The sequence below is a fragment of the Astyanax mexicanus genome, unplaced genomic scaffold, assembly GCF_023375975.1.
Source record: "Astyanax mexicanus isolate ESR-SI-001 unplaced genomic scaffold, AstMex3_surface scaffold_31, whole genome shotgun sequence".
Lineage (NCBI taxonomy): Eukaryota > Metazoa > Chordata > Actinopteri > Characiformes > Acestrorhamphidae > Astyanax > Astyanax mexicanus.
In genome coordinates this window covers 1239513-1252295 of record NW_026040041.1, presented here as the reverse complement: position 1 = coordinate 1252295, position 12783 = coordinate 1239513, and the positions used below count along the sequence as shown (strand labels likewise).

At 36.5% G+C, this 12783-nt stretch overlaps 1 protein-coding gene across 1 annotated transcript; it reads right to left on the bottom strand.

Moving 5' to 3' along the window:
• Positions 1-1160: 1160 nt before the first annotated feature.
• LOC125788918 (uncharacterized) lies at positions 1161-10067 on the bottom strand. Its single transcript, XM_049472872.1, has 4 exons — positions 9989-10067; positions 7291-7653; positions 4374-4421; positions 1161-2296 (listed from the first exon to the last, which is right to left on the bottom strand). The coding sequence occupies exons 1-4, from the start codon at positions 10047-10049 to the stop codon at positions 2127-2129; spliced, it is 642 nt and encodes a 213-aa protein (XP_049328829.1). The 5' UTR covers positions 10050-10067; the 3' UTR covers positions 1161-2126.
• Between the last annotated feature and the right edge of the window lie 2716 nt (positions 10068-12783).

Here is a 12783-nt window from a genome sequence, read left to right as displayed (position 1 = left end):
TCTGAACTGATCCGAACTGACTCACACTGATCTGAACTGATCCAAACTGACTCACACTGATCTGAACTGATCCAAACTGACTCACACTGATCTGAACTGATCCGAAAAGACTCACACAGATCTGAACTGACTCACACAGATCCGAACTGACTCACACTGATCTGAGCTGATCTGAAAAGACTCACACAGATCTGAACTGACTCACACAGATCCAAACTGACTCACACTGATCTGAACTGATCCAAACTGACTCCCAATCATATATATGTCCAAACATATTAAAGCCAACTAACCGTTCCACTCAACCGGACCCCCCCCTCCCCCCCAGCATACGCCTCATGACTCTCTCAGACTCTGGCTGCAAATGACGAAACTTTAAAATATTTAAACATTAAAACATTGTTTTACATACAACACAATGAATACAACAAACTATGTTTGAATAATATTTTCATTTTTGAACTGCTTTCAGGACACTCAAGAAAAAAAAATGTAACAGAGTAGATGTTACAAAAAACATGAGATAACACAATTACAGCAAAATAACACACAACATTAAAGCATCCCTTGTAAAAGAAAAGTGTATTAAGTATGTTATTTAAAGTATACTTAACATTGAAAAGTATATACCTTTTTATATATATACTTAAATACATACTAAATGTACTATTTTGGAAGAACTTATTGTAACTTAAGTCTATTTCAGTTGTAATTAAGCTCTATTTAAACAACATAAAAGTATTAATTTGTGCTTTTTGAGTGATATTTTGTACAAATTCTGCAAACGTAAGTAGATTTAACACTTGAAGTATATTGTAAATGTAATACTTTGCGTATTGATGCACATATTGTGTAGTTCACATTAAGCAGTATTTAATGGCACTATATAAATTTTCTATCAATACAACATACAATTTAAAGCATGGCTATGTGCCTATGTGAAAACAAACCAAACCAAAGGGAAAAATGCTCCAAATAATCAAACTCTTCACCTGATTCAGACCAAAGAAACTAAATTTAGGTGTGAAAACACCCTTAGATTTCATATACCTGTTAGTAAAAATTACTTTCTGGTTGCCGAGTTCTGCATTTGGTTCCGTTGCATTTAGATTTTTCCACGTTTTACCACTTTTTCCTGTTTTTCATTTTACTATTTTTTCTTTGATGTTGATCTGCTGTGCTTTGAACTCTGGTATGTAATGTATATTGGATTCGTCCTTTTTAATAAATCATCATTAATGTATCCAAGCTTGTCTCTTTCCTGTCCTATTATAAAAACAACAGTAGCGAATAATAATAGTTATACAATATAATTCAGAAAATATAAATTTTTTTATTAATATTTAAATCTCAGTTAAAGCCATTTATAGTATCAAATAATCTCCTGAAAACAACTAATTCTATGGTGTGTAAACATCTATCAAAACGTCCTGCAGAATTGGTCTAGAACCCTAAAAGTTGAGTTTTTAAAGTGGAGTAAATCATGCATTAGATCAGGAGCTTCACCAGCAGAAATCAAGACAAAGGAGAATGAAATTGCAAAAATAATGGTGACTAATCGACCAATCATTAGTTGCAGCATTTTCCATTAATTTCCATGCACAGTTTCTACATTTCTAAATGTTTAAGTTAACTCTTAAAGGTCTTAATTTTGTAGATTTAAAACTATAAAATAACTTTAGGCATTGATGAGCTATTTAAAAAAAAACATGTAACATCAGAACATCTACACAACATCTGTATGACCTTTATGACCACAGTAGACCCATTAAATGTGAGGGTTTTTTATATATTTCAGTGTGTATTTTATTGTTTAACTGTTTTATTATTGTCTTTTTAACTATAATCTCCACTTACTTTACAACAGTTTTTATACTTTGCTTTAGTAGGTTTTAGAAACAATATTATTTTTGAGTTTATATGTTTACAGAATGACTAAACTGAATTATAAGCGTATAGCACTATTAATAACTTGACTAAACTGAATTATAAGCGTATAACACTATTAATAACTTGACTAAACTGAATTATAAGCGTATAACACTATTAATAACATATAAAGCGTATATATGCATATATTCCCGTATCAGGTAGATGTTCTGGATCCTTGTGAGATCCTCAGATCTTCATTTCTTCAGAGAGCGACGCTGAGCTGAGTCTCGTCCTGCTGCCCAGCCGGAGCGCCAGGATCTCCGGTGGATCACCCAACCAGCAGCGATCGAGGCCAGGAGAAACACCAGCGCCACGGCACCCACCCCCACCAACATCATCACTCTCTCCACCGCACTGACACCGTCTAGAACCACAGAGAACCAGGAGAACACACTGAGATTATATACACCACAGAGAACCAGAAGGACACACTGAGATTATATACAACCACAGAGAACCAGGAGAACACAATGAGATTATATACAACCACAGAGAACCAGGAGAACACACTGAGATTATATACGACCACAGAGAACCAGGAGAACACACTGAGATTATACACAACCACAGAGAACCAGGAGAACACACTGAGATTATACACAACCACAGAGAACCAGGAGAACATACTGAGATTATATACAACCACAGAGAACCAGGAGAACACACTGAGATTATATACAACCACAGAGAACCAGGAGAACACACTGAGATTATATACAACCACAGAGAACCAGGAGAACACACTGAGATTATATACAACCGCAGAGAACCAGGAGAACACACTGAGATTATATACTACCACAGAGAACCAGGAGAACACACTGAGATTATATACAACCGCAGAGAACCAGGAGAACACACTGAGATTATATACTACCACAGAGAACCAGGAGAACACACTGAGATTATATACAACCACAGAGAACCAGGAGAACACACTGAGATTATATACAACCACAGAGAACCTGTAAGAAAGCGGCATGTGCTGACAACCACCAGCAGAGGGCCTGGACACTGTAGTGGAAGAGCTGGTGGATCTGGGGCAAAAAACTCCAAGTCCCAGAATCCCCAGCGGTAATTAGTGCAAATCAGGCTAAGCTGTAAAACACAGCTTAAAAACCCCAGCCGAACCTCAGTTCACCGTCACACCTTTGTAGAGGGGTGACCGGTAACAGTGGGTATAGAAGAAAGAGATTAGAAAGAAAAGAACTCTTAAAAGAAGCCACAAAAAAGAGAGAGAAAAGATCTCAGAGTTTTTCTAAGTTTTGGTTTTCAAGAAGCCTTTCCTAAGTTTCTTTAAGGGCATTTTCACACCTGTAGTTCGTTTCTCTGGTCCGAATCAGTTAATGAGTTTGTTTACTTGGAGCGTTTTCTCGCTCTGTTCGGTCTGGTTTCCACATAGGCATAAATGTAAACGCACCAAAATGCGCATCAATAAACCACGCGAGCAGCCTGTGTCCTCTGATTGGTCCGAGCTGTCTGACACAGGAGTATGTTAAATATAAATATACAAAAAAAATAAATACAGCGAGAAGATTTTGTGTTCCAGCGCAAATATCCGTGCTTTAACACTGAACGCTGAAACACTGCACTTTCAAACACAGTGTTTCTACGTGCAGCGCAGATTTATACATAATAAACATAGTCACCCGACTGTGAGCAGTGAATGCAGCGCAGACAGGCAGAGCCTGCACGGACACAATGTTTGTTCACAGCTGTGAACCACAAGCGAACCGCTCCAGAGTTCGTTTGGTACCGGACCGAGACCGCCTCCTCTAGCTGGTCTCGGTCCGGTTCTTTTGATCCGCACCCGAGTGCGATTACTGTTTTCACACCTGCTCAATTTTAACCGGACCAAACAGTGCTGGTGTGAAAACGCCCTTAGTTTGATTTAATTTTCATTTGTTTGGGCCATGCCATGTGGCAGCAGGTCCATTGTTTGATTTTCCCGCCCTTTTTCTCCACTGCCACATTTAAGGCCCTCTTCCGAAACCACTGCACACACTTTAAGTAGTGCAGTGGGAGTTCAAACCCATCCCAGATACATCAAACCATCTACACACACAGACACACAAGTAATATATCTAACTAACTAACTAAATAATAAAACTAAATACTAGCAAAAAATAAATAAGCAAATATATAAATAAATAAAATAATAATAATAAATAAATAAAACAACTCTGCATTTGAGTTCACCTCTCCCACAAAACCGTAACGGAACCAGAAGAACACACTAATATGTTCAAGAACTACAACAAACCACAGATTACCAGAAGAACATACTGATATATTTATTGTGGATTACCAAAGACAAATCTTTAAGTGATAAACCTTATTGATTATATTTATATTAGTTTAGTAATAAGAAAAATTATTTAAAGGACATTTTATTTCCATTAAAGTTCTTATAGACAAAATTAAGTTTGGACTGGTCTTACCTTTTACCCCATTCTCTGGAGACGTCTGGTCTTGTTTGGACTTCTGGTCTGCATATAAAATTTAAATATTAATAAATAAATATGTATCTGGGTTAAAAAAAAAACACCACAGTATTTTCCATTTAACTTTTTTAAATGATCTCTGAAGAAGTGAAAACATTTCAACAGGAAATTCAGTCTAAACCTCGACCTCAATCTTATTATCACAATATCTCTGTAACATGCTCTGCCTGTCTGTGAAACCTTCAATTTGGATGTTGTTCAATTAAGTTTATTGAATTTTGCACAAACACTTTTAAAACAATAATAAAAGCAAAATTATAATTATAGTAATCAGGATGTGTGAAGAAGAGGTGAAATGAAACCAGAGAGGGCTTATATAAAAAAAAACACATTTGTTTCTAACAAAGGGAAAAAAACAACAGAAAACATACATGAAAGAATAAAGTAAAACAATAAATATACATGCAATAAATAAAACATGAGAAATGGAAGAAAAGAATGGTCTAAAACAATAAATAAACAATGTAACTATAGATGACTAATTAGTTTTGTCTACACAGTTTCTGGTTAGTTCTCTTTAGTTTTATAGTCTTTGTTTCTTCAGACTTAGAGTTTGTTTTACTGCTTTAGTTTTTGTTCTTTGTTGTTTTTGTTTTTTTTTAACGGATGTTCATTGCATCTGACGTGCATTTGCATTCTGCCTCCAATCTATTATAGGTGACTGATAATGTACCTTTTAAATTATGTTAAATAGCATTTTTTTTTTTCAGATAATCAGGAAGCTGATTCCAAAGACTAGGAGCTTGATAAAGTATTGCAAATTTCCCAAAAGAGTCTCTAATGAAGGCAGTGTGGAGATTGTAGGGATTTTGTGTCGATTGATTGTCAACTTGGTCATTAAATACAAATATATGAAAAAAAAAACCTTTAAGGTAGATGATTCATATTTGCTGGAAGACAAATAAGAAGATTTCAAACACATTTATATCATAAACAGTCAAAATGGCACGTTTTTAAAACCGAAGATGTGAGTTTGCAGATGGTTGTCTATATATGATTTCTTTAAGAAAATATATATTAAAGTGTGTATTAAAGTATTATACAGTGATATTAGAATGTTTCTGGGTAAGACATACCTTATTCTGCTGACAAAACTAATGTTTTCCAACTTTTTTATATAGAGTGGTGGTTATCACCAGCATTGATTTCCTGGTTCAATCTGCTTTTAAGGTCACTAGCTCTTCCCCTGGGTTTTTGTACTTGCCTAACTAAACACAACTCATATAGAAAGACCACCAAGTCCATCTAGTGTAGATATATTCACAAGCACTGTTGCTATTTAAACAACTCAGATGCAAGGCGTGAAAATAGGCCATTGTTGGCGTGTAAGACTACAATAATCATTTTACATACGGTCAAAGATTTGGCCCCAGTTACTTATTTTAAATACATTACCAATAGTCTTCTTTATGGGTTAGCATTGAAGTTAAACGTTTTTTTTTTATTATTAATTATTGGATATCTTAATACAGTTATTCTTATGTAATTACTTAGTAATCTATGCAGATCACACATACAGGAGAGTTTTTACTGAAAAGCTTAGTCATAGTCAATAAAATAAAAGTTAAATCATGTAAATTAAGAGGGAAATTTATTTAAACAAACAAAAAAAACAGGCATACCAGTAGAAGCTGTAGGTAGCTGTTCCTGAAACAGTAGTAGAAGAAGTGAAAACACTTCCACTCTGAGTCACCTTCCCCTGTTGTTTTGTACGTGCCCACAGTTCGGGAAAAGGTAAAAGCGTAGTAAACTAACCCTTTTTCCTTGTACGTGTCTTAACATTATCCAAACGTAATATATCTTTCAGATTTTTCTCTCTACAATCTAGCTTTGAATGTTTTTTAAAGCACTTATACTATACTTTTGAAGTACTATTACTGATAAATACCCTAAACATAAATGTAAAGTGATTGACTGGCCAAATACAATTGCAAGAAAAAGTATGTGGGATTACTTGTATTTCTGCATAAATTGGTCATTAGTCACAACAATAGACAAACACAGTCTGCTTAAACTAATACTACACAAAATATGTTTACATGGTTTTATGGATCACAACATGTTAATATTCACAGTGAGGAGGAAAAGTATGTGAATCTTTGTATTTAATAACTGGTTGATCTTCCTTTAGCAGCAAAAACCTCAACCAATGGTTTCCTGTAGCTGCAGATCAGACCTGCAGAACGGTCAGGAGGAATTCTGGATCATTCCTCTTCACTAAACTGTTTCAGTTCAGCTATAATATTATGGGATATCTGGTGTGAATCTCTCTCTTGAGGTCATGATGCTGCAGCATCTCAGTTGGGTTCAGGAGGTCAGGACTCTCCAGAAGGAGTATTTATTTATTTTCTTCTGTTGAAGTCGTTCAGTTGTTGATTTACTTCTATGTTTTGGGTCGTTGTTCTGTTGCATCATCCATCCTCTGTTGAGCTTCAGTTGGAGGACAGATGGTCTTAAGTTTTCCTGAAAAATGTCTTGGTAAACTTGGGAATTCATTTTACTGTCGATGACAAAAATCCCTCCAGACCCTGAGGCTGCAAAGCAAAGCAGCCCCAAACCATGATGCTCCCTCCACCATGTTTCACAGTCTGGATGAGGTTTTGATGATGGTGTTCTGTGCCTTTTTTCTCCACACATAGCATTGTGTGTTCCTTCCAAACAACTCACTTTTTTATTGCAATATTTTTCTTGCAAATGTAAAATATTGACACTACTCTAAGTTACTCTAAGTTGTCTCGTGAAACAATATTGCAGAAGTTTAAAGAGTATGGTCACCTTCCAATAACTCAAACACCAGAACTAAGACAGAATGTTAAATTTATATAAACTCCCAGAATATAGAAAAACCACAAACCTTTCAGCTGCAGTCTGATTGGCCTGGCGAAATACATCTGATAGAAATCGGCTTTAGTCCCACAGAAATAAAAGCCCAGATCATCCGGCTGAACCTCTCGGACTGTAAGTCTGGCCTCAGTAATCTCGCTGTTCGCCGTCAGGATGAAGCGCTTTTCGTCTGTATTGTAGGAGAACGGAAGGCTTTTCCTGGTTCTGGTTTTCTCGCCATGGATCAGCAGCGTTAGCTCCTCTAACCGAGAGTTCAGGCGATACCAGGACACCTCGTGCTTTTCAGTGATGTTGCAGCTCATAGTGACGTTTTCTCCCAGTCGAACAGTCCGAGTCTGAGTGGAAGACAAATCTAAAGAGGGTGCAGGAGGATCTGAAATAAAGAGATCAGAAATCTAATCAATTATTTAAGTGATCTATAGGCCAGTCATTAACCGTGAACTGTGCAGCTTGATTTAGGGCAGGGCGGTGTGTCTTTGCTATCAGAACGACGGGAAAAGTACAGCTTGCATGGCTTCAAATGCAAGACATAAGGCATGTATTAATTTCCTTAATTAATTGCCTTTCCCTTTAGGAGTCAGCTGAGCTCTGTCTTTGGTGGATTGCTATTGTAACGGTGCAGCTACCTGGACGTGTTCAACAAACTCTTCTCAGCAGAGGAAACTGAGCTGCTGGTTGACGCTGTGAAGGAGCTCCAGCAGCTCATTTACGGGAACAGCAATGTTATTTTATTTACTATTCTGTTTATTGTTGATGTAAAAGTTGGGTTTGTGCTGCTGTGGTGTGCCTGTGTTGCCAAGATAGCGATGAACGTCTGTCTAGGTTGTATTCAGTCAGTGGAGCTCCTGTGTTTCCTGTTACCAAGATAAACAAGCAAAACTCCAGAAATGTACCTGAACACACCTCATTTCCAGAACACCACGCCCATCAGTGTAGATATATTCAGAAGCTCTGTTGCTAAGGTGTGAAAATTGGTGTTGACTGTTGGTGGGATGTAACATAGCAATGATCATCGCAATGCACCTTACACAGGGTGTAAGATACGATCCCAGTTACTTATTACAAACACATTACCAATAGTCTTGTTTATGGGTAAGCATTGAAGTTAAATAACTTTAATAGTATTAATTATTGGTTATTGTATTATGCAGCATATTTTAGTACAGTTATTCTGATCATAGGTGTAGGAACCGGTGGGGATGGGTGGGACATGTCCCACCCAATAGTAGAAACAGGTGGATTTGTCCCCCCCAAAAATGACATCAGTTCGCTCAGATCAGCTGTACTATTAATGAGGAGACAGACCGGACCAATCACAGAGCTGGTTCAGGTATTAAGTCCCGCCTCTCAGTAGAAACAGCCAATCAGCTTGCTGGTTTTGCGGCGCGCGGAGCAGAGGCAGTTTGCTGTTGGGGAAGCCCCGCCCCTTCGCTGTGAGATTTAGCAGCGGGATCGGGACGCAGCAGCTTCAGCTGATTTTAAAACAGATGCATATACGGAGATTTTACTAAAAGAAAGTTAACGATAGGCTAACCACATAAACTGTGATGATATGTTTCTGATAGCTGGATAAAAATACACGTCTCTGAATCAGCACACAGATCAAAACTCACTGTGATTAATAAACTGCAGCTGTGTTAGTGTGTAAGCTTATCTTTGACTGGGAGTCAGGCATAAAGAAAAAAAAGAACTATATATGTAATGTTTCCCTGTACCTGATCAGCTAATCACTTTAATTTTCAAACTGTTTATTCATTTAGGATTACAGGACTTACTGTGAGCTATAATGAACGAAAATTCATTTAGCTAACTAGTTATCTAGAAGCTGGATGTAGATGATCGCCAGAATTTAGTACAGTACTTTAAGTTGGTAGTTTAAAGCAGTTACTTAACCCTGATCACTGCCCTAAACTAGTGTTTTCCACCTGATCCAGTTGATCAGCTAATAAACAGTCCTTTACTGAGTTTACCTGTTAAAATCCTTTAGCCCCCTATGGAGCCTAAATTAATCATGTATATCCACCAGAGGAAGCTCTAGAATATGCAGAATAGTGTTAATATGCAGTAGAATATGTAAGAACAGGGTAGAGAAACACTGCTGTAACGTGACTTCTTCTTTTGTAGTTCACAGTAAGACCACATGTCCTGACGTTTATAAAAATCTCTATGAAACGTAAAGTTACATTCTTTTACATAAAAGGACACCATCTTCAGAAGAGCTCTCAGTAGAAAAAAAATAAGAGTGCAGGAGAAAATGTAAATATACGACAGAATTGACAATATTATTTTAAATATTAGGTGATAACTGATAATTTTTGTCATATGTATATAATTCAGACATTGCATGCATATTATTTCTAACAACAGTAACTGTAACGTGGAGTAACATGTTTAGGTAGTAAAATCACCTTATAATAATAATAATTTACTTTTAATTAAAAGTAATTTCCACAAATGTTGTTCTAGGAAACTATTGGGTGGGCTTGGGTTCATATTGGCAAATGTGTCCCCCCAATATCAAGCCCCCTCCTACGCCCTTGATTCTAATGCAATTACCCAGTAACCTACATAGATCACATGTACAGGAGAGTTTTTCTGCTACACCTAAGCATTCTGTATTTGCAGCTCTAATCAAGTTAGTCCAAGTTAATATAATAAAAGTTAAATATTGTAAAATATGAGGTACATTTATAAAACAACAGGCATACCAGTAGAAGCTGTGCGTAACTGTCCATAAAACAGCAGAAGAAGAAGTATAAACACATCCATTCTGAGTCATCAGCGGAACGAAAATGTCTGCACACCCTGACCACTGTCTCTTCTAGGTAACTGAATGTGTCTGTTCGTGAGAAACACAGACAGGTAGTGATGTCACTGTTTAGCCCCAAAAGTTTACAATCTTTCAGCTGTTTGTAAATAAATATCCATCTAAACCATCTTATTCTATAGTTAGCAATTCTAACCCAACATCCCAACATGCTATTTAACCTTTTCCTCAGGTATTTACAGTTATTTGCAATATAGCAAGTTAGCAACCAAACTGACAGTATCTATCCACTGCCTTCCAGAGAAAGGAGATGCAACTGTGTTTAAAAGAGTTACATTTAATCCATCAATCCAAACATCCAAACTCCTGCATGACGATTACCCAGAATCAATTTTAGTCTAATTCTAAATTAGATAGAATTTTAAAGGAGATGCTATGGTTACAATTTATTTTATTCATTTCAGGATGAAGGTGATGCACAACAAATGTACTGTCATATGAATTACATTATTCACTAAGACAGCTATTGTTGTTTTTGACACTCAGCAAGATGGGGTAGGTAGGTAGGTAGATAAATTGGTAGGTTGGTTGATAGTTAGAATGGTTGGTAGGTAGGTAGGTAAATATGTATGTAGGTAGACTGGTAAATTGGTAGAGGGGTAGGTTAGAGGGGTAGATTACTTCTGGAATAAGGGCTCAGACTTGGGTCATATTTTATACTTCAACTATTAAAAATACAATAGAAGTGGTTGAAGGTTGAGAAGGTCTGTGGAGCTTTAATGTGTTCTATTGTATTTCAATTGATGCAATCTAAGATTATTATTATTATTACTTACAAATAATTTTACATTACAGAAGCTGTTTATGAAAACATGCATATAAAAAATATTATTCCTAATTGCTAGCAGTGAGTATATGTTTATTGTTAAAACTCCAGATCTCATTAAAACAGATATAGCTAAACTTACAGTAAATCCATTAAAAAGAAGAGTACCTTTCAGTCTGGAGAAAGGAGTTGAGATCTTGTGAGCTTTTATATATAAAGAATAAAGTTTGGTTAGATGGAATTTTAACGGTTTTAAATTGATCTTTATTTGTTCAAGTTAAAGGCAGTGCACAACAAAGCTGTCATGTAAATACCTTCTCTTTTACAGGCTCAGCAGGATGTGGTTTGAGTCTGTGGGTGGATCACAGAGCCGAAAGGTGCTATATGCACACATATAAATGCAACCTTTGCATTTATGCTCAGTCACATCATGTACATCAAAGCCATTTAGAGCACAGCAGTCTTCACAATTTTGTTCCACCTCATGTACCACATGTGATGCAAATGACAATAAATCTCCTTGAATCCTTGAGGAAAAAAAAAACATTTTTTAATTTATATTTTGTATTAATTCATTGCTGTCATGTAATACTTTTGTCTTACACAAGGCTGCTTTAAAAACATTATTTTTAAAAGTAATACATCATATAGAAAAAGAGATGCCATGGCTACACCTGTGTAAGAGAGCCTGTGGGCTGCAGACTGTAGAGTTTTTTTTAGAGATGTTAGCGAACTAAGACATCTAATCAATTTAAGACTGGATTAACAATAATATTAATGACTAGTGGCCAGAAGATGTGGTGCTCCATTTCTGAAGTTGTGTTTCGGGTATTTAACATTCCTCCCTCCACAATGTGACATGCGTTCTGAGAATACACCGTAGAAGCTAATATTACCACCCACAGTGGACAGTGTAGTGGGGGATAATAATGGTGACTGGCAGTGTCTGGCCTAATCTGTTGTACCCGTACTGTTCTGTAATTAATCTACAGTTACAGTAGATACAGAATCACCAGCACTGTAATCTGTTGTACCCGGACTGCTCTGTAATTAATCTACAGTTACAGTAGATACAGAATCACCAGCACTGTAATCTGTTGTACCCATACTGCTCTGTAATAAATCTACAGTTACAGTAGATACAGAATCACCAGCACCATAATCTGTTGTACCCGTACTGCTCTGTAATTAATCTACAGTTACAGTAGATACAGAATCACCAGCACTGTAATCTGTTGTACCCATACTGCTCTGTAATTAATCTACAGTTACAGTAGATACAGAATCACCAGCACTGTAATCTGTTGTACCCATACTGCTCTGTAATTAATCTACAGTTACAGTAGATACAGAATCACCAGCACCGTAATCTGTTGTACCCGTACTGCTCTGTAATTAATCTGCAGTTACAGTAGATACAGAATCACCAGCACTGTAATCTGTTGTACCCGTACTGCTCTGTAATTAATCTACAGTTACAGTAGATACAGAATCACCAGCACTGTAATCTGTTGTACCCGTACTGCTCTGTAATTAATCTACAGTTACAGTAGATAAACAACAAATCTTCTTTTTCTTCTTCAATTGTTTAATGGGTGACAAAAGACTGACTCACCATCCTGTAATTGGTGTGAAAAGCTGAACCAAAGATTCCAAAAAATTGAATCAAGTTAATAATTGGATCAAATTAAAATATCTTAAACTTCAGAACAAAAAGCAGTAGTGAAAGCAGCCCAGAACTGTATCTTATTCAAGGCAGTGATTCCTCTTTTCAGCCATGGTTCCTCTCAAGAGCTCCTCCTCACATCCTGACTGGGATTTTCCCCAGATTGATCAAACACATTTCAGCTGATTTATGAAATCAGTCTGTTGTAATGATTAAACTATATTTAAAAAAAATAACTGTCACA